The 27166-nt window shown below is 47.3% G+C and overlaps 1 protein-coding gene across 1 annotated transcript in view; it reads right to left on the bottom strand.

The window, feature by feature from the left end:
• Nucleotides 1–27166, bottom strand: part of PAX5 (paired box 5) — a 178952-nt gene that overhangs the window by 69182 nt on the left and 82604 nt on the right. Inside the window, exon 7 of the mRNA XM_060100888.1 lies at nucleotides 10775–10904. Coding sequence (XP_059956871.1) covers nucleotides 10775–10904 — 130 coding nt within the window. The remainder of the gene's footprint in view (nucleotides 1–10774; nucleotides 10905–27166) is intronic.

Raw genomic sequence — 27166 nt, forward strand, 5'->3', positions numbered from 1 at the left:
GCCACATCTCCTCCTCTCATACCCCTGAGCATGTGGGAGGCAGCAGCCAGGCCCCCAGCCTGCTGTCTCTAAGCTGACAGTCCTGGGCTGCCCATGGATGCCAAGGTTCCCGTCCCGCTTCCCTTCCTGGACCCTGTCCTTCTCCGTCTGCCGCCCAGGTATCAAATACTGAGAGAGATTCACCCCTTAGCCCTGAGGTAGGAATTCCTTAGCCTATACTGCTAGAGAAGAGTTCATTATGGTTCATCCAGAACATTAGAAAGGATGGAAGTTCTGGACCTACCAACATGTTGGGTGTCCATAAAGCATGAAACAAAATTAAAAAAAAACTGACCAACAGTATGAAGAGCAAAAACCCCTTTATAGGAAATGAACTATATGTGTGTAATCTGATACCGTTTTTTATGCATAGAAAAGGTTCTGGAAGGATATTTACCAAACCATCAACTCTGCTGACAGCAGAACAGGCTAGGGAGGGAGTGAAGGGATACAGTCACATGTTTCCATATACTTCCGTACCATTCGAATTTATTTTACAATGAGCACGTATTCCTTCGTGATTTAAAAGGGATTAGTAAAGCTGGGGGTGTTGCAACAGACTAGACCAAGCTTCAGAGCAGAGAAACCAAGAGTTCGTGGCTCCCCAAGAGCAGCTTCCACGTGGTCTCCCACAAAATGTTCCCAAACCCCACAGTCAAAGAGAAGCAATAGTTCCCTCCTCCACGCCTTCAAAAGCACTTGGCTTCTCCCTGGTATTTCTCTTTCTTTTTCTTATTTGTTTTGTTTTACCCTGTACATGCATCCACATTTACCTCCCTCATCAAATTATGGGTATGTTGAGGGCAGAGACCCTACAGCCACAAGACCCAGCCTAGGCTAAGGTCTGATGTGAAGGAGGAGCTGGGTTTTGATGGAGAGGTGAGTGAGTGAATGAGAGAATGAAGGAATGATGAATGGCAACCGCTCTGCTAATTGCCAGGAGCTACAGTTTGGTGTGTTTTCTCCTGCAGATAATGGCAAGGCAGTGGAGATCTCTGACCAGGAGGACGAGCTAATGAAATTGCTATTTTAAGAAGATGGATCACAGCAGGGTCAGCTGGGAAGCTGGAGGCCCAGAGACCTGCTCGAAGGCTATTTGGAAAGGTCGGCTTCCAAGCTGCCCGCAAGTGTAAAAATCTATGAGTGCATTACCAGGATGGCCATCCACCTTTGTTTATTTTTATCCTACAAAATACAAGGTCAGAAACAACTGGAGTACTTTCCCCTGAAATTATTTTTTTTTAATTGACACTGCTCCTTACACAAACATTAATTCATTTAGTCAACAAATAGTTCTTAGGAACACTGTGCTAACCTGAAAGCAAATCATATTTTCCTTTGATGTCCATTTTAATTACAGAGATGCTTGAATTTCATTTGGGTTTTAAAATGATCAGACCTCTGGCTTCTCTGAACCTCTGAGTATCCTTCCAAACATTTAGATTCCGAAATTCTAGGTTTCTCTAGAATCTATAACTGTGAGTCTATTTAACAATACTTTAATCCCCAACTGGATTCACCTTGAATCTTTCTGGAATGCAAATAGCCTAGTTTTTCTGGGGAAAGTTCCGATCTTGGGTGCTGAGTTTTCTCTCTGTTTGTGGTCCCCTGAAGCAGGTTCACAACATTTAGTTTGGACAGAGTGTGACATCACTGCACCGGGCTGAAATGCCTAATTGTCACACATTCTGGAAAACCTTGCACCCGGCACTCCAGGCCCTCCCCACTAGATGACTTATAACACCGAGCTGATAATCTGGGGAAAGCCATTCCAGGCAGGCAGAACAGCATGAGCAAAGGCCTGGAGTCAGGGACAGGCAAGGCCAGTTGGACAGCCTGTGGTCAGCCCTTCCTGGCCTGGGTTTCTATTGGGCAGGAATAGGTGTCAGAGGAGACAGGAAGGAGGGCCTGGGGCAGGTCGAAGACTCACAGGGAGCAGCAGGCAAGGACAGTGAGTGAAGCTGGCCAGGTGGAGTCTGGGACAAACAGGAGAGTACGGCTGATGTAAAGGGATGGCCCCTTCTCCACACTCCCCTAGTGTGGCCACGTGGGAATGTGGACCCTGGTGGACAGTCTTCCAATTTTTCAAAACAAGTTAGACATTTTAGCCTTTATGTGAAATCTCTTAGTTTTAAAGGAACTTCTAAATTTAACTTTTTGATAGTGGTATATTAATATATATATAACATTCAAAAAATTTTAAATGTAGATGATATTCAGTAAGAAGTCCTCTTCCTACACCCACTTCATCGTCTATGCCCAAATGTGGTTACTGAGTATCCTTCCAGAACTTCTGTATGCTTGTGTGAACAAATATGCATTCCCATTGCCCCTCCCTTCTTTACACAAAAGGTGGCATTCTGTATATATTATTCTCGCTTCTTTTCATGAATAATGTATCTCCAAGATCTTCCCAATCAGGACATAAAGTGCTTCCTCGTTCTTTCCTGCAGCTGCACAGTACTCTATCTTACGGGTGAGCTCTTCTTTACTGAACAGTCCCCTTCTCATGGACATTTGGGTTGTCTTCCTCTGATCTGTAAAATGTGGGCTCTGATTTTTTTTTTTCAGGTTTAAAAAGCACTGTTTGGGCTGGACCCTGAGTACCCAGAATGCCAGTGCCTGGGTCTGAGTTCATAGCACGGATGCCGGCCCAGACTTTACCGACAGCTCAGCTCTGGCTTGCCAGTGGGAAAGGAAATCACTTCAATGGAGAGCAGCTTCAGGTTAAGTCCTGTTTGAAGATTCTTTGCCTTTGAGCTAGTGAAATCCCCATCACTAGAGGTAACCAAGTCCTGATATAGAATAGATCCCAGGGTTGGGTGACGGGTTGGGCTACCCAACCTCCAAGTTTCCACTAACTTCCAGAGTCCCTGAGGCCTGATTATGGGCTGGGCCCAACTGGCAGCAGAGAAAGAACTGAGAAATGGCCCCATCCTCTCAGCACCTCATTCACTCATTCATTTATACAGTTAAAAGGCATTTCCCAGGCTTCCCTGGTGGCGCAGTGGTTGAGATCCACCTGCCGATGCAGGGGACATGGGTTTGTGACCCAGTCCGGGAAGATCCCACATGCCGTGGAGCGGCTGGGCCCGTGAGCCATGGCCGCTGAAACTGCGCATCCGGAGCCTGTGCTCCGCAACGGGAGAGGCCACAACAGTGAGAGGCCCACATACCGGAAAAAAAAAAAAAAAAAAAAGTCTCATAAAAAACAGGTCAAAGGAGGTGCTCCCCATGGAGAGATAAGCAAACGGTCGTTCAGAAAGGCCTGGAACATACTAATAGCTACCATTCGTTAAGTGTTTACCATGTGCCAAGCACCGGGCCAAGACTGCGTGGACCATGCATGAAATCCTTGCAGGGAGCCTGTGAGGGAGTGCTATCTTGGGGCCCATTTTACAGATGGGGACCTTGGGCATAGAGGCTAGTAACGTGCCCTAGGTCACTCAGCTAGAATACGGAGAAGCTGGGCTTCAAGGCCAGGCAGTCTGGCTTTGCTGCTGACATTCTCGGTCATATGCTGAAAGAAATGTCTTCTGGAAATTTAAACTGGGATTTTTTTTTAGTCCATCCAACCACATATTGGCAGCAGGCTGTGGAAGCCAGGGCCCTGGATAAGCCCCAGATCCAGCTCTAACTCACTGGATGTGGCCTTGAGCAGGTCATCTCCCACCTCTGAACCAGGGTCTCTCTGACTGTGAAGTGAGCAGTTGCTCTGCGGGACCCTCCCACCCTGCCTGTCTGTGGTCGGATATTTGCCCCAAAGGAGGCTGGGAAGAGCCAACAATGGATCCCAGACACTCCAGATCTCCTTTCCGGCCCACACACACTTAGATGCCCCCTTAGTGGCTCTCAAATTCTTCCCTGTCACTGTCTCATTATAGCCTCGAAACAGCTAAAGGAGGCAGGCAGGGCAGGAATTGTCATCCCCATTTCATAGATAGGAAAACTGAGGCTCAGAGAAGACAAGCTATTTGCTGAATGATAGGACAGTTAGGTGGCAAAGTCCAGGCTTAAACCTGTTCCTCTGACTCCTGGGTCTAGTGCTCTTTCCTTCAGCCTTCAGCTATTGCTCAGATGAGAAAGGTGGAAGAGGATGGACTTATTTGCTTTCAGGTACCAAGTTTGGGATACAGAGACTCCAAACATTGAGCCTGGGATACCAGCAAATCAGAGCTGGTGGTCCTGGGGACTTGGGCAGTCATCTGTCTGTCTTCGTGGGTGCTTATCCACTGGCCCATGTATGTTCTCTGTTGTTTAGAGGGGACAGTGCCCAGGGGATGCCTCAGATCCCAGGACCTGGGTCATGCACCAGGCAGGTGTTTCCCAAACTTGTTTAACCAGAAGAAGCCTCCCTCAGTCTCCACCTGCCATTCCAACTGGTGATACAAAGAGATGGTCCTCAGGGGAAGGGGCCAGAAAGGACACAGGCTGGCCCCGTTACTTTGTTTTCCCAGGCAAAGGGTCAGGTGAGCACAGCCAAGGGCAAGACTGCCGGGTCCTTTGCTGGTGTCCACATGCTGTCTTTCCTGCCAGGTAGGCACAGTGGCTGCCCCATCAGCAGGCCTGTGGCCCAAGGATACACCTGCAGATAATTAGTCCCAATCAGGACAGGCCCAAACTGCTGACGATGCAGGAATGGGCGGGCCATGTCACTGTTTTGCAAATGGTGAGCAGTTTCTAAACCGTGGCCCTGGCTGGTAGAGCAGGAGTTTAAATTAAAATTTAACATGGCATATAAATGATGGAGAGACATGGACTCGTTCTCTAATGAGATCTCCCTGGGCAGCCGGGAGTGTGAGGGCGAGGGTGGAGCAGTACACAGACCAGCCACCTCTTGGACCCCAGGCTGGCAGTCTAGCTGAGCACCCTGTGAGGAGGGGAGAAGGAACGGGTGGGGCTGGAAGACTCAGCCCTTCCCTGAAGAGTTCAGAACTGTGTCAACACATCCACGAGCACAGGTGGAATTATATTAATGCCACGTGGTGACACGAAGGCCCATCCTAACGGCTCTCAGGGGCATTCCTTCAAGGTGTTCTAATAGCTCTCATTGGGATCATCAACTACCCCCAGAGGGTGTTTTGAACATTTCTGGGGGCTTTTATATGATTGACAGGTGTTATTGGCTTGTAGTGGAGCAGTCCCACACAACGAAGAATCTGCCTTTATCCTGCACTATTTTCATGTCCTGCCCAACACTCATGTAGCTGGTAGGTGAGAAATCTGCTTATAATTCTTTAAATCTAGAACGGAACTTCATTCCCATATTAATGTGAACTTGCAGTTTCCATGGTCTTAATAAACACTGAATTTTCTAGGAATGCAACTACTGTGTAAACTGAGCAAAGCTTGTACTTTGTTTTATTTGGAACTTTGCCAAGAGTTCCTCACCTATTCATAAAATCCCACTCACAGTATGTGAAACACAGTTAAGTCTGTGTTCGGGATTGTTGCATTCGTGGTGATTCTGTGCATGGAGCGAGCCCTGGGCGACTCCATTATGTCTTGCAGTTTAGACATGCCAAATATTTACTTATCAAAGTACATAGCAGTTAATTATAAACAATTTCACCTTCATTTCTCCTTTATCTTATAGTTAGGGTATTATTTTGATTTTATTTGAAATTACTTGTGAAGATAGGCTATATTTTTTATGAACTTAATTTCAGGAGAGTAAAGGGGCAATGTAAATATTTGTTATTCCCTAGGGGACACTGGGTGGGACTGAGCAGAGAACCCCGGTGTCAGCACAGCACTACGGTGTCCCATTAAGCAGGGGAAGAGGCTAGGGATCTTCTCCTACTGAATCCTCATATGCATGCATCTGATCTACACGTGTGTCCATGCCTCTGTGTGTATGTCCTTTATATTTTTTCACACTAATGGAATCATACTAAACATATTACTCTACAAATTATTTATTTGCTTAAAAGTATATCTTGAACACTTATTCATGTCAGCACAGATAGCTCTACTTAATTCTTTTTAATGGTTGCAGAGTAGTTTATTGTGTGAAGGAGCCATAATTTATTTAACCTACTCCTATTGATAAACACTGAGTTTTTTCCATTTGTTTTTCATTATAAATAATTCTGTCATTATTATATGGATTTAGGTATCACTGTGCATCTGTGTGAATATATCTTGAGATAAAGTCCTTAAAGTGCATATAAAAGTTCTGAGTTAGATGGTAGGTATGTCCGTTTAAAATATTGATAGATACTGACAAATTTCTTTCCAAAATGATTGCACTGATTTATACACCTATGACTGTGTATGGAAATATCTGTTTCTCATGTCCTCTCTAACACTGGACCTCAAGAAACATTTCAATCTTTGATAAGCTAATGGATTTTATTAAAGTATCTCCTGGGAATTCCCTGGTGGTCCAGTGGTTATGACGTGGGCTTTCATTGCTGTGTGCCCGGGTTTAATCCCTGGTCGGGGAACCACGAACCCACAAGTTGTGTGGTGTGGCCAAAAAAAAGAGTATCTCATGATTATTTTAATTTGTAGTTTTAAAACTATGAGTCAAGTGCATGTCTTTTTCTATGCCATTGGACAGCTGTATTTTTTCATGTTCATTTCCTTTACCTGTTTTTTCTACTGTTTTTTTTCTTATTTGTTTTTAAAAACCTCTTTATATATTAAGGAAATTTGCTTTTTGTCATCTGTGTTCCACTTTTAAAAAGTTTTCTATTCTTTGTTTTTTTGGGTGTTTTTACATATGTATATAAAACATTTCTGTTTTAAGCAGTCGTTTATATCATTTTTCTTTGCCTTTTGTATTTGGAACAGATTTTTTTTTTTGGCCACATGACACGACTTGTGGGATCTTAGTTCCCTGACCAGGGATGGAACCCAGGCCCTCAGCAGTGAGAGCGCAAAGTCCTAACCACTGGACTGCCAGGGAATTCCCTGGAACAGATTTATAAATTTATTTATTTTTGGCTGCATTGCGTCTTCGTTGCTGCACGCAGGCTTTCTCTAGTTGTAGTGAGCAGGGGCTACTCTTTGTTGTGGTGCGTGGGCTTCTCATTGCAGTAGCTTCTCTTGTTGTGGAGCACTGGCTCTAGGTGCACGGGCTTCAGTAGTTGCAGCATACGGGCTCAGTAGCTGTGGTGCATGTGCTTAGCTGCTAAGCAGCATGTGGGATCTTCCAAGACCAGAGCTCGAACCCGTGTCCCCTGCATTGGCAGGTGGATTCTTAATCACTGTGCCACCAGGGAAGTCCTCCCTGGAACAGATTTTTAAAGGCCTTCCCCACTCGAAGTTTATTAAAAATTTTCCCTTATTTGGGAAACCAATTTCCCTTATTTGGGAGACCAATTATTTGGTCTCCCTGTTAAGGTAGAACTGCTTACGCCGTGGATGGTGCTTTCTGATAAAATTGCAAGGTGACGCTTTTTTTCTTCTTTTATTTATTTATTTATTTATTTTTTTGCGGTAAGTGGGCCTCTCACTGTTGTGGCCTCTCCCGTTGCGGAGCACAGGCTCCGGACGCGCAGGCTCAGCGGCCATGGCTCATGGGCCCAGCCGCTCCACTGCATGTGGGATCTTCCCGGACCGGGGCACGAACCCGTATCCCCTGCATCGGCAGGCAGACTCTCAACCACTGCACCACCAGGGAAGCCCTAATTGTTGTAGCTTTATCATAACATTTAAAAATATGCTATGTTTTACTCATTTCTTTATTTCAGAATTTTTCTAGCTACCTTGAGTGTTTATTTATCCAGTATTTGTGTCATTTTAACAAGTTTTTAAAAGTTGACATTTTGATTGAAAATGCTTTGAATTAATATATTACTTCAGGGGAACTGAAATCTTCATGATACTGAGTCTTCCTACCTAAGAACAAGCTATATCTCTCCATTTATTCTTTTATGTTCCTTAGTGGAGTTTTAAAGTTAAGTTTATTCCTCAGCATTCTACCTTTTTTATTTTGATGCTATTGTTAATGTTTTCCCCTATTATTTTTCTAGCTAGTTATTGTTTACTTACAAGAAAGCTAATGGTTATATTTATGATATTATACTATTATATAAGTATTATATATTTATAATTAGAGTAATTTTAGTATTTCAACATTAGGCATAATTCTGACTTTGAGATATTTATATTCTTTTTCTGCTCTGTGATGTGACTTTAAAATAGATTGATCATAATACAAACAAGTCTTTGGTCAAGGGTTTACCTGAAAACTCAGCCCACATCCACACTTACCTTCTGCAGATCCTGGACAGCTAAACCACCCAACTGGCTTTTAGCACAACTTTCTAAATCAGGAGTATTCAACTCAAATTCCTTTCCAGGTTAGGCTTTTAAGATAATGAGAAAGCAGGTGGGCGGGGGCCATGTCTCCAGGGGCTGCTGCCACTAAGGCCCCGCCTACCACGACCAGGTGGGAATACGGCCCAGTCTGGCCAGATCTTCTGATTTTTCAAGGGAAGCCAGAGATCCAGATTTATAAATTTTCAATGTTGACTCAAATTTATAAAAAGTCCTACATGGGGCCAACTAACCATATCTGTGGGCTAGATTAGCCCTTTGGGCAGCTGGCCACCAGTTTGCCACGTCAGTAGACAAGAGTCTCGGAAATGCAACTATAGTCTCAGCGTTTACTGGATTATTTTCCATCCAAATAGGCTTGTGCAGATGGTAGAATATGTCTTCCTGTGATTTGTCTAAACCCATGAACCCCAACCCTAATAACAAACCCTCCCTCTGCAGAGCAGTCACCTCGGGGATCTCATGTGATCCTCACAAGGGCCCTGAGAGATCAGAGACACATCCAAAGTCACAGCAAGGAAGTGACGGCGCCAGGATTAGCCCCCAGATTATCTGTGTGGTACAGTGGCAGACTGTACTGGCCTGCTGTTCAGTTTTACCTCTGCTGCTCACTAGCTGTGATCTCTGGCAAGCTACTTAAGTGCCCCGGGCTTCCGTTTCCTTGTTTACAAAGTGGATGTGATATAACAGTACCCACCTCCCAGGGCTCCTCCAAGGGTAAAACAAGTTCACCTACCAGAATGTTTGGTACTCCGTAACTACTCAGTAAAGTGACTTATTATTATTATTAACTAGTCCAGGCTTCTTTCTACCCTACCACACCCCCCTACCCAATTATTTGTGCTCCTTTGAAAAGAATAAGGACCCAGAAGGCTGAAGGCCGGCTCCAGCTCTCCCCTTTACCCCTTATATTGGGCAAGTCACTGCCCCTCCCTGAGACTCGGTTTCTGCGTCTGTAAAATGGGAATGCTGTCAGAGGTCTTGTCACAGACTCTCATGACCCCAGGGGAGAGGATTCATGGGACACCTCTGATGTTAGGAAAAGTTCATTCTGACTGAGGTTCCCCTCCCCCATCCCTGCACCGTTACTGACACCCACCCCACCTGCAGGCTCAGCAGCCCTCCAGGCTCTTGCCCCACCTCAGGTAGACAGGGGACCAAGTCACCCTTGCCTCTTAACTGATCTCCAGGCGGTGCCCAGATCTACAGCCAGAGTCCTGGCTGCTCCTGCCTGAGCCCCACGAGCCCCGGTCTCAGAGCCGGGCCCTCCCTGCCTTGGGACCTACATGAGGCTATGAGAGAGCCTGTCTCATCCGGCCCCCACCCCCGCCTAAAGTTCTAACCCGAATCCAGCCCTGATGCAACTACAGCCCACTCACATTACTCAGAACCCCTTGTCTCTGTCACTACTTCCTGTGTCTTGCCTACAGGGACATCCTGCTACCTGAGGCTGGACCTCAAGGCTCTGGCCAAAGTGTGATCCCCAGCCCCTCACTGTCTGTTAATGTGAAGTATCCAAGACTGCCTTCTGCCTACATGGTCGGACAGCCTCCCGGAGCTGGTGGCTGAGTCTGTCCGTCCAAATTATCCCAGTGCTGCTGGAGCAGGGAGGGGTGTCTGCCTGTCTCACCCTCCTGGCCCAGCCCCTTCACAGCAGTGAGCCTGACGTGACCAGCCACCATGAGAGGAGTAATAATCGCAACATGTATTATTGGGTGCTTGTGTGTGCTAGACCAGAGTCTAAGCACCTCATATGTTTACAGCATTAATCCTCACAGCAACACTGTGGGCTGGGTGCTATCACCATATTACAGATTTAAAAACCCCAGCCCAGAATTCTTATATAACTTACCCAAGAGGACACAGCTAGTCAATGGCAAGTTCAAAGCCAGCAGTGTGCCTCCAGGGCCCAAACTCTTCATCTGTACACTGACAGCTAAAGCAGCTGGTCCCGAGCCTTCCAGAAAGGAAGCCTAAACCTCCTGCCCTTCTTAACTCCACCTCTGCCTGGAAATCTAAAATTCCTGCCAGGAAATCTACAATCTGCCAGGAATCCCACTCATCCTCCAGGCTGATGCCAAATAGGGCTGCCTTTCTCCTGAGAGGGCTAAATCCCAGCGCTCTGAACACTCAGCCCCACCTACAGGGGCCCCAAAATCACCCAGCCCCTCTGACACAAGGCTTCCCTGGCCACCCTCCCAGCCCATCGTCCATTTGCCATTTGCTCTCCTCTGGCTTTATCAGAGCGTCTACAGCCATGTCTCATCGAAGCCACAACTCCTGGCCCCAGCAGTCCCCCGCCTGACCTGTTCCAGGACCTTATAACCTCATTAAGACAAAGATGGCCAATCAAGTCCAAAAGCACCAGGAAGCCACTTTCCTCATCACACACACGTCCTTTCTCTCTCTCTCTGCCACTCACCCCCCATGCCCCAGGTGCCCTCACCTGTCACAATGGGGTAGGACTGCGGCCCCGGCACGCTGCTCCCGATGTCGGCAGGGGTAGGGCTGGTCAGGTTGGCCTTCATGTCGTCCAGCCCTCCAGCCAGCGAGGCCATGGTGGAATAATCGGCGGTCTGAAAGAGGAAACAAGACAGACACCTCAGCACTGAGACTCCAAAGCACCCCAGCCAAATGCCACCACCACATTCTGGGCTCAGCCAGCTAACCCATGCCAGTGCCAAGGCCCCCAGGGGGCTCACGGACCCCCGGTATTGAGAGGGCAGATTCAGCTCGACAGAACAAGCAGGTATCCAGAATCAGCAAGTCTCTCCAAGTGAAGAGGTAGAGAAGATTCAGTGCAGCTGCACAAGAATTCAAACCTAGCTTCTTTATGGCCTGCAGGTTTCCCTTACCCAGCCCCAGCTAGCCAGAGACAACCATCCTCCTCAATGCAAGGAGGAGGAGAGAGACAGCCATAAGCAAAAGCAAGGCAGAAATAAGAGTCTTGTAGACAAGAGGACAGAAAGAAAGGTTTCTGATTTCTGTGCTCTTAAACCACAGATGTAGAATCACAGAAACAAGGGTTAAAGGGAATTTGGGCCATGACTCAATCCAAATCCTCATTTCACAGATGAGTAAACTGAGGCACAAGGGGAAGAAGGCTTTGTTCAGGGTCAACAGGGGATGGTTCACCATAAACTCCCACCCCAAAGCCAATATATCAAAGCATATGAGTCACAGTTGGCAAGTGTTTTTGAATTCCGGAAGCCTGTAAACACCTGTATGCTGAAAAATGTAGGGTGCGCACATCTGATTTACCAAGTCCACACTAACCATGTACATTTGGCCCATGAGTCATGCTCCTTTCTTTAAGCCATTTCATGAAATCAGAGCTTGCGATGAGTCATTTCCCCGGCATCCAAACCACTGTCAGAATGGTCTCCAGGCAAGGTTGTGAAGATGCCCACCTGTCTTCCCACTCAAGGACAGACTATGGTATAGGCATGAGTGACAGATCTCTTCCGCCCCCCCACTCCCCCGGCCTATCTTCAGTAAAAGAAATATCTGCAAACACCTAAACCAAAGAGTCTAGTTGTACCAAGCATTGGTACAGGGAGTTTCCTCTACCACCCTGGCACTGCCAGTGGAGGACACATTCCTGTCTGTCCAGGGTTATGTCCTTGGCAGAGAGGGACAGGGAAGCAAGCAGTCTTCTGAAAGAAGTTTGCAGGCACCCTGGGTAGGATGATGAGGACTGAGCCCCTGGGAGGGAAACCAGAGGAGCCACCAGGCAAGTGGCAGGCAGAGGGGACTCAGGCTCAGGCACGTTCCTGGCACTTTTCTCTGCAAATGAATTAGAAAGTACTGCCAGGGCAGCTCAGATGCCAAGCGGGGTGCATGGCAGCCGTGAGTCCAGGAGGTACTGCAGGCCCAGGCACCCTGAGATGGATTCTTGTCCAGAGCTCCTGGGGCTCTCCACCCGTCTCCAGAAGAGGCTGATTCTGAAACACACAGATACGAACACAGGCCCGAAGCCAGCCCAGGTAGGACAAGATGGGGGACAGGCCTCCCCGACGTCAGGAATCACTATAAAGCTGCAGTAATTAAGACAGTATGGGACTGGCACAGGCACAGAAAAATAGGCCAATGAAACAGAATCAAGTCCAGAAACGGATCCATGCATATATGGAATCTTGATATATGAGAGAGGTGATGTACAAATCAGCAGGGAAGGATAAGACTCTAATAAAAAATGCAGGGTAACCAGTTATCCATTCAGAAACAAGGGGGAAAAAAGAAACTGGATCTTTACACCAGACACAAAAATCAATTCCAGGTGGATTGGAGACCTAAATGTGAAAGGCAAAGGTATCTAACTAACATGGTCAGCTCTAGGTCCAGCCAAATATCCTTGGGAACAAGTCTGTCCTTCATGGAAAAGGAAACGAGTGGCCCTGGGATGCTCACACAGAGTTCCTGGTTGCTGTGAGGACAGCAGTGGGTCCTGGTCAACCTGCTGCCTTGCTTCAATGCCTCCTCCTCCAGAAAGTCCTTCATGACTACCACTCCCCAGGAAGCAGGAGTCCCAAGTGGTACCAGGACAATAAAAACCATAATCTTCACGACCTTGTCAAGCTCACATTTATTGATCACTTACTCTGTGGCAGGAGCTTTACTTATATTATCCCATTTAATCCTCACAATTACCCCATGTAGTAGGTTCTGTGTTATTCCTATTTTACAGATGAAGAAACTGAGACTTCTATTATAGAGGGAAAGTGCTTGCCTAATATCACACGGCTTCCAGGTGCCAGAGCCAGGATACAAACCTGGGTACATCTGACTCCAAAATCTCCTAATGATTTTCCTATTGTGTTCTAACCCTTTAACAGGTATGAAATCACTTTGCTAGTACCAACCTTTTAAAACAGAAAATAGAGTGGTCTAGAAGAGAAATTTTCTAAGAGTCTCACACATAGAAAGAGTAAGTCCTGTTTCATTAATCTTTGTTTCCATATAAGTGGATATGTGTGTACTAGGTGGAGATGACAATATATTTCTTGCTATAGGTCACACCCAGCAGAGTCTTCATTCCATAAAGCAGGGAGCTATTGGGAAAAAGTCACTGTCTAGACTTTATCCTACGTAGAATGGGATGTGGTCACGACATTAGCCCCCTAATTTGCTTAAAAAATTAGGAAGTAAAGCTCAATGGAAGCTCCTCCTTCAGTGCATTATCATGTGCAAAGACAGGAGGTCAAGATGCCTCTGTGAGGGTCTCGGGGGTTTCTGGGACCCCGGGGTGAGGACCGCACCTCCCATTTCCCTATGTTCCTAGGTCCTACTGGAGGCCTGAGCATGGTGGATGCTTAGCATTTATTGAGCTTTTCTTGTGTGCAAGATGGCACGTGAAGACCAGACATGCTCTCTGACCTTTATCCACAAACCTCAAGGGAAAAGACACGTGGCCCCGAAGCTCCATCCAACAGGGACAAGGGCACAGAGCCATTCATTTACACGGCGCAGGAAGTGGTGAAGAAAGGTTTCTTGGGCAGGCTGTATTTATCCTGGGCCCGAGCAATCCCTGATCCCCCACCACCCCCAGGCTGAGAAGAGCTGAAGGAACGCTTAGAGGTGAGACAGGAGTGATCCAAAAACAAGGCACATGCCAATAGCTGCAGGAGGAAGAGGTGGAGATGAAAAAGCAGACAAGCTGGGATTCGACTCTGAAGAGCTTGTGCAATGAACACTTGGATGAGCAAATGAATGAATGACCCCTTATCCTCAGGAGAGCCAGGCAGCATCCTAGCCAAGAGTAGCATCCCTGCAGCTCTCCCCACCCCACTACCAGGCCTGGCCCCTTCCTAGACTCCAGGCTAGGTAGCTGGGTCCACAGGGGAAAGCCTCTAATTCCCAAGAAAACATAGCCAACCTGGGTTTAAGAAAATGGGGAGAGGGTGGCCAATCCTGCCTCTTATTTAATGTACAGATGGAGGGGACATTTTGTTATTTGATTTTGTTTCAGTCAATAAATTCAGTTTCAAGGTTTGTACAGTCACTTCAAAAGTTGGCTTTGAATCATCTTTTCAAGACGTGAAAATCTTCAACTTGTGTAACACGTGCAGTGGGAGGTCCAAAAACCCAGTTTCTCAACCACCGATGGTTGCCAGAAGGTAAAGTGAACTTTCCTAAAGAGCTGGGGCTCAGGGGACAGCTGGATTCACAAACCAGCTCTCACTGGCCTTTGACATTTGTGCCTCCCACCACCCCACCTAACAGGGCTGGCTTTGAGCCCAATCTCTTTCTTTGCTGGGATTCCACAGCTCTTGTTCTGCTCCTGCATGAATCAGGGGATGCTGTCATTTCATTCGCTGTGTAATTATTCCCTAATTTCTCACCACTGTCTGTCCCCCTGAGCTGCCTAGATTTTTAAAGGCAACTGCATTCTCCCCGGTCTCCTGGGATCCCTGGAACCTCGTTCCACTGGCTGCTCCTCAGCCACTCCAGTCACTGTCCTACCTCTGCCTGGGAGGCCCAGCTCACTCAGCCACTTAAACTCCTACATTGTCCACAAGACCCAGCTCAAATGTCACCTCCTTGGTGCAGCCATTCCTGGGCCCCACATTCCTACCAATAAATCATGATTTCCTTGTCTATGTTTCCATAATTGGTGTCATTTTGCACAGACCTCTATTTTCATACTTCAAACCACATGTAATGGCTGTTCGTCTGTCCCCCTCCAGGTTGCTTTGAGAGCATAGAGCATGGAACAGCACCAGAGCCCCCTAAGTGCTTGTTGAATGAATGAATGCATGGTCCAGCAGCATGACATTTTCCACAACATCCAAAAGTTAGCTGGGGAGTGTTCAAACAAGTGTTCCAAATAACAGGCTAAACTCTCACCTCTACCCTTCATCAAGTCAGGTGATCAGAAAACAGCATCCTTGTCTACCATGAGGTGAAGTCCCTGAGGAAGTGACTTCACTGGTCTGTGACAGAATATCAGACATTTAACACTGGCAATAAAAGAAAACAGCCATACAAAGAACTTAAAAAAAAAAAAACCAAACAAACTCTGGAGACATGCCCATTGGAATATTCAAATTCCATGTGAATCTCTCTTATAATTCATTACCAGAAAAAAGTTTTTTCTCCTGACAAATGGTTAATTTGCCTCTGATTGAACAACAGGAACATTGGAAACCACTACATATCCCTCTCTGCCTTGGTTGCCAGGAAGATCAGTCAAATTCAGTGCTCACTCACCACAACTACATCATTGCTGGCGCCTCCTGCAATGATCTTACTCTCTCTGCACAATGTCTGAACTCTTTTCAGCCTTAACTAACTTAGATATATGTACTTGTTTATTTTGCAGGACAAGTCCTTTTTGAAAATGGAGGCTGAGAGAGGTAGAAAGAGTGACAGAAAAAGAAAACAGGAGGGAAGATCAGGAGAGGGAAAGAGAAGAGAAGAGAATACGTTATTGGTGTCTCTTTTCTTGGTAACGGTGGTATCTATTTCCATATCTCATAGTTACTTGGGAAGCCAAGGGCTAAACAGTGGGGTTGTGTTGGTGCACCTATGTCCTTGGGAACATAGTCCCCCATCCTCCCTCCATCAGCCCCCAGCCTCCCACAGCCACAGGCAACAGCTGTGTTCCACATTGCTGCTTCTCCAAGCTTTTGGAGTTCTTTCTTTGGATGTCATTTTGGGCTTCTGCTCCCTTCCCATCAGGGCTCCCTGGTGCTGTCCTTGACTATGACCCAGGAAGGGAAATGAACGAGGTCAGCAATTCACAGAGCATCCACTCCAATGCAACCAATTGGGATAAAATTTCTCCACCTACTCACATGAAAAGATGTTCAACGTCACTAACTATTAGAGAAATGCAAATCAAAACTACAATTAGATATCACGTCACACCAGTCAGAATGGCCATCATCAAAAAATCTACAAACAATAAATGCTGGAGAGGGTGTGGAGAGAAGGGAACCCTCTTGCACTGTTGGTGGGAACGTAAATTGGTACAGTCACTATGGAGGACAGTAGGGAGGTCCCTTAAAAAACTAAAAATAGATCTACCATATGACCCTGCAATTCCACTCCTGGGCATATAACCAGAGAAAAACATGGTCCAAAAGGATACATGCACCCCAGTGTTCATTGCAGCACTGTGTACAATAGCCAGGACATGGAAGAAACCTAAATGTCCATTGATAGATGAATGGATAAAGAAGATGTGGTACATATATACAGTGGAATATACTCAGCCATTAAAAAGAATGAAATAATGCCATTTGCAGCAACATGGATGGACCTAGAGATTGTCACACTCAGTATAGTAAGTCAGACGGAGAAAGACAATTATCAGTATATCACGGAATCTAAAAAAAAACTACACAAATGAACTTATTTACAAAACAGAAAAAGACTCACAGACTTAGAGAATGAATTTATGGTTACCAGGAGAGAAGGGTTGGGGGGAGGGATAGACTGGGAGTTTGGGATTGACATGTACACACTGCTATATTTAATATGGATAACCAACAAGGACCTACTGTATAGCACAGGGAAGTGTGCTCAATATTATGTAACAACCTAAGTGGGAAAAGAATTTGAAAAAGAATAGATACATGTATATGAATAACTGAATCACTTTGCTGTACACCTGAAACTAACACAACATTGTTAATCAACTATACTCCAATAGAAAACAAAAATTTTTTTAAAAAAAAACATAGGCAATCATCCATCAAGCATAGTTTAGATAGGTGGGCTCCACATTTTGTTTGCATCAATTAAAAAAAAAAAAAAAAAAACTTCTCTGCCTACTGCCACAAACTCCTGGGAGGCCTCAAGTTCAAGCACTGCCAGGTATGCACACCCTCCTCTCAGACACCATGCTCCAGATAATAAACCGTCTTGCACTCTCAAATGTCTGAGCTAGAAGGATGCTCAGGGTCATCTTTCCCAACCTGGAAAAACTGATTCAGGGAGGGGAATGGACTTCCTTAGCTAATTTTTTTTTTTTTGCGGTACGCAGGACTCTCACTGTTGTGGCCTCTCCCGTTGCGGAGCACAGGCTCCGGACGCGCAGGCTCAGCGGCCACGGCTCACGGGCCCAGCCGCTCCGCGGCATGTGGGATCTTCCCGGACCGGGGCACAAACCCCTGTCCCCTGCATTGGCAGGCAGACTCTCAACCACTGCGCCACCAGGGAAGCCCCCTTAGCTAATTTTTATCTGCATCATTTATAGCGGTTGATCCCGTGGTAGAAAGAACAGTGAACTAGGAGCAATAGCACGGGGTTCCTGCGCCAGCTCTGCCTCTTTCTCACCTGCGTGACCTCAGGCAAGCTGGGCCAGCTCTCTGAGCCTCATTTTCCTTATTAATAAAATGAGATTTAAGTCTAACCCCTTGCTGCCTGCCTGCCGGGGCGATCGTGAAAATCTGAAAGATAAGGAGAGGGATCACACTTTGGAAACTACACAGCATGAAGAGTCAAGGAATCCTAGCAGGGACTCAAGGAGGCGCGTGCCCCAGGAAAGTGTGTGCTGGGCATCATTTGGGTCCCTAGGAAATTACCTGGAAAAGGACTGCCTGGGGCTGCACCAAGTATTGTCTCATCAGCACGGGGCACCACTGCCATAGCATGGAGGAGAAAAGAAACACAGACACGTGAGAAGGAGGGCAGCACGAAGCAGGGCAGTGCAGGGGGACAGGCTGCAGGGCTGGCTGCCTCAGCTGGCCACTTGGGGCTACAAGGCTTCCCCATCACCTGCTGAGCTCCTCCAGGCTCACTGTTGGGCCAGAGGTAGCCCTCGAGAGCTGGGCCAGAGGCCAACCACTCCCATCCTGAGGGACCAGACACCTGCCCACCTACACACCTACCCAGAGGAGGACAGAAGCTGGAGTAGGGGAGCCGTGTCCCCAGGGCCTGGACTGATGACAGGCAGGAGTGTGGCTGAGGAAGCCCACCAGCCCTAGGGACAGGAGGACAGGGTTCAAGTCTGACAGCCAAGTTTGTGCTGTGTGGAACCAGGCCAGGCACCTCAGTTCTTGGCTCCTTTTCTCATTTGTAATGTGGGGATATATGACCTACCTCACGGGGTCGTGAGAAGGCACACAGGGAGTGAGAAGAAAGTCAAGTGCTGAGGGCAAGCCTTTTTGTTCTCATTTTTTTAGTCCTCAGGGCCAATATACCAGTGAGTTTATCAACACCAATATCCCAGTGTGATTTTGCAAGATGTTATCATTGGGGGAAACTAGATAAGGGTATATGGAATCCCTCTGTATTATTGCTTAGCACTGCATGTGAATCTACAATTATCTCAAAATAAAAAGTTTAATTTTAAAAAAAGAGTTAGAAAACAAAAACAATTAGGTTTTAGCATTGCATCTCCACTAAACCAAATAAAGATGAATCAAACTTGAAAAAAATGTTTGCTGAAAGGAGGGACTATGAATAACGCCTGCAAAAAAGTACCCCATAATCTACAAAGTGCTACTGTCAGCATTATCTGAGGGGAAGAACTGCCAAGAATTCTGAATGGCCTCCCTCTTCCAGGAAGCCCTCCTGGATTTCCCCTCTGCTGTGTTCCTAGAACCCCAAAGTGGGCACATCCCTACCACTGCACTTAACACTCTGCATTGTATACTTAATTGCTCAGGGTTCTCATTCTCCAACTACAGTGTGAACTTCATGAGCATAGGGCTGTGTCTCCCTCATCTTTGTGACAGCAGCTCCTGGCCCAGTGCCCAGCTCTGAACAGATGTGACATAAATGCCTGTGGAACCAAATGAACAGGGACAGGTACTGTGGCCTGGCTCTGCCAACAGCATCATAGGTGCTTCCTAGGGTCACTGAGAGGGTAAGTGATGGCAAAGTGCTTTTATTCATCAGAAAGTGCCCTGGGCATGAATGAGACATGCTTGTTATTCGTTTGGTTCTCCAGAACTGTGCCCATGCCTGGGTCAACACGGTCTGCAGTGGAATCAAGGGGCTTCCAAGAAGAGATCTGCAAGGTTTAACTGACTCATCTCTCCCTATTCTGTTTACAGCCCGGCAGGTGCCCCTCCAGCCCACCCCCAGACACCCTTCCAGGTGGTGTGGGACAGCAGGGGAAGCCCCAGAGAGAAGACTGAAATCAGGTGTTGTGGTTTCTGTCCGGGAGAAACTTTTCCAGAAATGACTAATCCGGAGGCCCCCTTCTCCCGCCCTAGCCACTTAGAGAATCTTAGTGAGCCCCAAATCTCAGGGCCCAAAGAAGCTCAGGGGTTATGGAAGCTGATCTTTAGCTGATGCTTGAAACTCACTGGTGACAGGAAACTCACTACTTCCTGAGGCAGCCGCTTGGTGGCCACACAGCTCTGGCTACAACAGCTAAGGCCTCCCCAAGTTGGTCTTGAGTGTGCTCTCTGGGGCCCCAGTTCCAAAGAATGTCCCCTTGGGGCCTAAGAAGCCTGCTTCTGCTTTTTTTGTCACCTCATCACCTGGTTAACTCATGCTCTTCTCACAGTCAATGCAGAGCTCACCACAAGCGCTTTTGAAATGGAAAGTGATTTTGTACATGAGTTTTTAAAGTACTCATTCTCCCCCACCTCTAAGCAGCGTGCTAGTTGTAAGCGAATGTTCTGTGCTGGTAAACCCTCCCTGGCTCCTTACTGCCTCCAGGTAATGTTGACCCAAACCATACAGGCCCCAATCCAAATCCCATCCTACTTTTCCAGTTTCAACTCAGATCTACCTGCTTCCCAAACGGCACCCTCTCCTCCAGCCACACCACACACACAAACTCCTGAGCGCCCCCAGTCCCTTCACTCAATGCCTTTGCTCATGTTGTTTCCATCCTCACCCCAGTCCAAATCTTGTCCTCTAAGGCCCACTTCCAATGCCATCTCCTCCTGGATGCTTTCCATAAATCTCTTTGGTTGAAACAAATCATTCCCTTCTCTGAATTCCCCTGGCATTTTCCCCACACCTCATCTAGGACATCTGTCCCCTGCTACTTGATCCCAGTCATTTGGCAGCATGTCTGCTCTCCCTCTGAGATAAGGAGGCTCCTTCGGGCAGCCTGATCTGAACCTGGGTCCCACCAGTAGGCCTGGGCAGGATATATCCTGAGTGAAGCTGAGAAGGGAGAGAGGGAAGGAGCAAAGGAATCTGGGGCCCACCCTGAACCTCAAGAAATCTGTAAGAAAAGCAGGGAGAGAAAGCCCTGGGCTCGGAGCATTCCGGCTCTTGTCCTCCCCAAATGCAAGAGAAGAAATGACAAAGCTTGGAGCACAGAGTTCCACTTCCGGAGGACAAGAGCTGGGACCCAGCAGCCAAGGCCCCCTGAATGATAAGAAGATGCGGTGGGGCGGGGTTGGGGAGACTCGTGTGGAGGAGGGAGGGGAGGACTCCCTGTTTGGGAAGCCCCAGAGTCTGCTCAGACTCTGCCATCCAGATCCTGACGTAGAGAAGAAGAGGGAGATTTCCAAAAACGAAGTTCCATCTTGGAGCAGCCAAATTCCACCAGCTTCTTCCAGGCAGTTCATGGTGGGGCCTGGCTGTTCCATCCTGCTACAGGGAAGGGAGAAGGGCAGGGAGACCCACTACCCCCGAAGGAATGCAGGCCTCTTGGCTACCTAGGGGCCTGAAAGGGGGCATGCAAAGGGAGGTCCCCCATCCTAAAGTACCTGGTACAGGAGTGGGGGACATCCCAGGATGCTCATAGCTCATTTTCTTTTGGACTTATTTCCCCACTGTGGGAAGACAGAAAGGCTATCCTGGGGCCATAAAGAAATGAAAAGACTTCCCTCTGTACTGCAAGATCAATAGGATGGGGGCACGGAGGTGAGCCTGGATGCCCCTCCCCACCACCTCTGCCCTGCTACCTCTGAGTGGTGACACGCATGTGTGCACACACACACACGTACACTCTCACATACACACACTCCTCAGGCCAAAGGTCATCTCTCTGCCCCTTCTGCTCCCCATCAGAAAGAACTTTCTAACAGGCAACATTCTGAAAAGGCAAACAGGCAGCCTCGGGAGGGTGTGCCCTCTTTGTCACCAAAGTTTGCTAGAGCCAAACAGACACCGTGCAAGAGAAATACCAGAACAAGAAGGCTGAGAGGACCAGGCTTCTCACGGCTATTTCAGACTCCAAATCAGACGTCTCTACCAGTTCTCATCTAAACCCTCAGACACAGAATACGTCAGGAGTACTTGCATTTCTTGGATGCTTACTACACACCAGCTACGTGTCCTAGGTGTTAAAACCTATTAATTTATTTAATCTTACAGCGGCCATATGGGGTAAGTATTATTATTCCCGCTTTACAGAGGATGAAGATGAGGCACAAGGGGCCAAAATAACATGTCTGAATCACCCCTCAGCAGCGCAACTCCAAGTCTGAGATCCTGAACGCTACCAGACACCACCGTCATCAACTCTATCCTGGTACGAATGAGAAAACTGAGAACAGGGAGTGGAGTGAGCTGCTCAGGGGGTGTTAAGACTCAGGTTCTGTCTGATGCCAAAGTGTGTGTTCTTCACCACGACTCCACAGTGCCTCACGCTGGGCCCAGGAGAGGGACACCGACTGCTAGGCCAGGAGCATCTTCATAGGCTTCACAACCTCCTCAGACACCTACCTGCTCCCGACTCTCTACCTGTGACAAGGCCAGTCCTTCTCCCTGAGTGCCCTGTCCTTTCCTCTCCTTCAATCTTGTCCCTCCACCCCTTCACGTCCCGGCTCTAGAATGACCTCCACTGTGAAATGTTTCCAGGTGGGTTCGGCCAGTGATGGTATGAACCTCATCGTTTATTCTCCCCACTTAGTCGCAGAGGGCAGCCTAAATGATAAACTCAGAGGACAGCTGTGCTCAGATTGATGGGGTTAGCAAGTAAGCTTAATATTAGTGGGAAACAACAGAGAAATAAAGGAAAACGTGACATTGTTAGCACTGTTAAGAGAAAAATCAGGCATCGGACTGTTTGCTTGGTTCAAGCGCTGTGCTCTCTATTGAAGGCAACATTCTGGTTTTAGAAAGATGAGAAACTAAAGGAAGGAGACACTAAGCTTAGGTTTGAGCCACTATGGTGTAAGCCCAAATTTTAGCTAATGTAAATAATAGAGACAAAACTAGCACAATAACAATGGTGTTTCTGTTTACGTTTATGCCTCTTTATCAAGATTAACTTAGGTGGGAGGCAGGGATACGCAAGAGGGAAGGGATATGGGAACAGATGTATATGTATAACTGATTCACTTTGTTATAAAGCAGAAACTAATAAAAAAAAGATTAACTTAAGAGCCTTTGTTTTTAATTACTGAAAATATGTTTGCATTTTACAGTCATGTTAATTTCATGAATCTTGCATTTCATACCTGGAAAGAAAGCATAATAACCATTCTTTGTGCTAATACCTATAATTTATTTAAACAAGCAAGCCATTGGCCTTGAGACTGGACATGTAAACAAATACACTTCGGAAGGCTTGGTTCGAGCTTGATTTTTTTTATAATTTTTTTTTTTTTTTTTTTTTTCGGTACGCGGGCCTCTCACTGTTGTGGCCTCTCCCGTTGCGGAGCACAGGCTCCGGACGCGCAGGCTCAGTGGCCATGGCTCACGGGCCCAACCGCTCCGCGGCATGTGGGATCTTCCCGGACCGGGACACGAACCTGTGTCCCCTGCATCGGCAGGCGGACTCTCAACCACTGCGCCACCAGAGAAGCCCCGAGCTTGATTTTTAACAGTTCCTTTCCCTCTCTCTCTCTCTCTCTCTCTCTCTCTCACACACACACACACACACACACACACACACACACACATATACACGTTAACTTTAGCCTCCTGGTTTTATTCCTTCACCTCTCAACCACAAATCAAACCTCAAATAATATTAAAACTGCTGGCTAGAAAGAGGTTTCCCACAAATAAACAAAAGCTTTCAAGCCAAAGGCAGAGACGTTCACATCTCCCCATCCAACCATCTCCACCTCCTCTGCCTGCTCCAACATAACAGCCTCTCTCTACCCAACTGCCCAGGAAAACCCTGAAATCTCTCATTTTCATTTCCAGGAGAGGAAGAGGTTTGATCCCTCACATAAAAAGAAAAGTTCAGTAATAACAGTAAGCTGGGAAAACCCAAGCAGACTTTTCCCTGCCACCCATGTCAAGCTCACAAAGAGAAAAAAAAAATCGCATCATCCGACATGGTTGGGAGACTTTAATCCAAAGCACTGCTAATTAATATCCCCGGCTTTCCAGAAGCCAGTGCCACATACAGCTGCGAGGGCAACAAGGCTGTTCTCCCTTCAATTTTATGGGAAGAACATTTTCATTACAAAGCCTCCTCCCAGACCCTCCTCTTTCACCAGATTAGCTGAGAAGGAAGCGGATGATCCATGTATCAGAACTCCTTCTCTCCCCATTAATTTTATTATTTATAACCCATTTTACAAGTTTATTGGTGCAACTCACTGTGCATCTGGCCAGAGCCCTCTGACAAAAAGTGGTATCTTCCTGCATCTTCTACTCAGGGGGAGTTTATGAATTGGTCCCCAGAATGTGCCAACTTTTTGAAATTTGCCTTGGAGAGGGAGCTGATTCTAGTGGCATTGCCTGCTACCCCGCACAAACATACCATTTTTAAAGACGAATGTTGAAGGTTCTAAACTCACTCATTTGTGAAATATATGTGTACTTGATGGCTTAGCATGAGCTCTGGGTGCTCCCCCAAGGACTCCCTAAAACCTTGGGGGAAGTCCTACATGGCCCCAACCAAACCAAGCATCCCCAGCTGTTCCAGCAGAGTTGACCCATTTTTTAACCCAAACTGCCAGGCCACAGACAGGCCTGGAGAGGCCACGTGTCTTACCATTTTATTCTGAAACCCCACGTGCTCAAAGCTGTCTCTTTCCAGACTCCTAAAGGGACTCCAAATCCAATCTAAATGTCTTGAATTTACCTGTTTGTCTTTTATACATATAAATAGCTGCATTTCCATTCTCTCTTTGTTTCTCATTTTCATTTGGTTCTAATATCTGCATGTAAATGTCAGAAAATAGCATCTGTAATTGGAGATTATGAAGTATGGCCAGCTCCTGACAGGCTGCTAAGGAAGATGGATTATCCTCATTTTTCTGTAAATTTTGTCAATTTTGGAATTCATAAGCTATCAACACTGATCAAAATGGGACTTCACAGCTGTGTCAAAAAAAGAGAGAACAAGAGAGAGCGAGCGAGCTCTGGAAGGCAGGCGGGTGTGCTCAGGGGCCAGGCGGCAGGCAGCTGTGGTGTTGGCGCATCAGATTGGATGCCCGGTATCATCGGCGGCCACCCTCCTCCCTGTGTCCTCCCCTCCACGGTGGCAGCTCACTGCGCAAGGGCCACCCTGGAAATCGGAGTGGGGCTGCCTAGTCCCCTGGCTAAATCAAATACCTAAATCACACTACTGGAAGGCCACAAATCCTCCAAGGCACCCACTCAAACCCGAGGCTTAATTTATTGCCTGGCACAGCCTTCCTTATTTGTCCGAGGAGTCTGCAGGCTCCCTCAGAACGGGCCTCCGAGATGTTCTACTCCTTCCAGACCATCACGGCCCACTTGAGGCAATTGTGTTGGCCTCTCTCTCTCAATTTTCCCATTACTGGGAGTAAGTACTGTTGGGACTCTGTAATAGCCCGACTGCAGCCCATATCAATAACAGATGAGGTTTAATCGTCCAACACAAAAATTATTTAGGCGCAGTAAGGACATTCAATGTCATTTGCATAATGACATTTCTATCGCACGCACCTAACCCGTCTTGCATAAACAAGGCCTTGGGACCATAAATAATAATAAATCATGACATCTGCAAGCCTCTTGCGGTAATAGGAGCCACTCTTTGTGGAAATTATTTCAGCAGGAAATGGGCACTGTAATTTTAAAGACATGTGGCGAGGACAGGTGCAGTAAATCACGCCTGCGCACGAGCCTCAGGAGCAGCCGGGGACCTGCCCCAAGCCCACAGCGACATCCCTGGGCAACTGGAAGAGCGGGCGGGTCTTGAGGGGGAAACATCCGGGGCCTCTAGAACGGACAGACGAACGTGCCACTGCTCCAGGAAACTGTGCAAAGGCAGGACGCTCAGAGCCCAGCACAGGGAGAATGGGTTTCGGACCTGAAGAAGCACCCAGGCCTCAGATCAGAAACCGTCTTCGTTCCAGGAGAATGGAAGCTCCATGAGAGCAGCGATTTTTGATTTTTGTCGGTTCTGTTCCCTGCTGTACCTAGAGTAATGCCTGGCGCCCATCAGGTGCTTGGGAAATACCCTAAAGACATGCAGTGAGAGGAGAAGATCCTGGGCTCAGGTAGTGAGTGGATGAGAAGAGCCCTGAAAACAGGTCAAGGTGAGACAGATGGAGGCACAGCCCAGGGGAATTAAGGCATGACGAGGCACAGAAGCACAGGTACTGCTGATTTGTGAATGACAGAGTGAAAATGTCCAATAAACTCTAAGTCGTATTGCAAGGCAGCTGTGGGGTAAGAGAAGGGCACAGATGGGGGATGGCTAGCACAGCGGCAAAGGCTGCAGGTTCAGGAGGCAGACACAGCTGAGTGAGAATCCCAGCTCAACGCATCTCGACTGACTGCCCCTCCCCTCCGCACCCCAGCTTTCTCATCTGTCGAGCGAGCCTAATAACTACAGGCGGTACTGTACAGTACTCAGTATCTGCGAGTTCTGCATCCGCGGATACAGAGGGCCGACTGCAAGGGGTTTGAGCATCCCGGGATTTGGGTATCTGCAGGCAACCTGGAACCAATCTCCCGAGGATACCGAGCGATGACTGTACTCAGCTCACAGAGTCGTTCTGAGTGTTAAATGAGATAATGTGTGCAAAGTAACCAGCGCTTGATCAAGCTTTGCCGTCATTGTTATTGGTACAACTGCTGTTATCTATCCTTCAGGAAGCAACAGCAGAGAGTTCAAGTACAACTCTGCCTCTTACTGGCTGTGGGCCTCAGCTACCTCTGGTCTGTCCAAAAAGAGCATGTTAAGACAGTCCCTACCTACCTCCCAGGGCTGCTATGACAGTCAAATCAGGTGGTGCCATGAAGCTCCTTGTTAGTATAACATGCTGTCTGCACGGGAAGGATGAACATTAACATTCCTCATGAGTGCGTGCAGAGAACGTGGGGGAGAGTTCCCTACACCTGCCCCCTGTCATCTCCGGCCACCCCTGGCAGCACCCTCAAAAGTTTGTTCTTTCCAGAAAAGTCCTGACAGGATACACACTAAGGCAACCACGATGTTGCCTCTGGGAGGGAGAAGAGGGACTGAGATTGGAGCTGTTAGTTTAAGCCTTATCTGTAATGTGTTAACTTTACTGGAAGAGAAGTAGTACTTATGCCATTGGGATTTTTAAAGCTGATGGAGTTTCATACCTCTATGCCCTGGCACACCCTATTTCCTCTACTGGAATACCAAAAGCAATGAACATGCTGATGGAACAGCAAAAAGGTGCCAACCCAATGATTTAACAACAACACCCAAGTTTCTCATGCAAAGGAACTGAGAGAAACAGCATGACATCATTTCTCCATCAAGTCTGGCTTTCCAGCTCAGGAGGCCTGGTCTGTGGGCTGTGCTGGCCCACAGAATGATGTAAATCACAGGCACCCACAATCTCTTGGGGCGTAGATGGCTCTGGCACCTGCAATGCCACCTTCAGCTTACACATTGACCTCACCCTTGCCAAAATGAGAAAACTGCTCAGAGCCAAATAAGGTCTGGAGTTTAGTTATTAGTATTGTACTAATGTTAGTTTCTTAGCTTTGACAAATGGATTGTGGTTATATGATGTTAACAATAGGGGAAACTGGGTGAGAAGTATGTGAGAACTTTCTGTACTAT

The sequence above is a fragment of the Mesoplodon densirostris genome, chromosome 6 (assembly GCF_025265405.1).
Source record: "Mesoplodon densirostris isolate mMesDen1 chromosome 6, mMesDen1 primary haplotype, whole genome shotgun sequence".
Taxonomy (NCBI): Eukaryota; Metazoa; Chordata; class Mammalia; order Artiodactyla; family Ziphiidae; genus Mesoplodon; species Mesoplodon densirostris.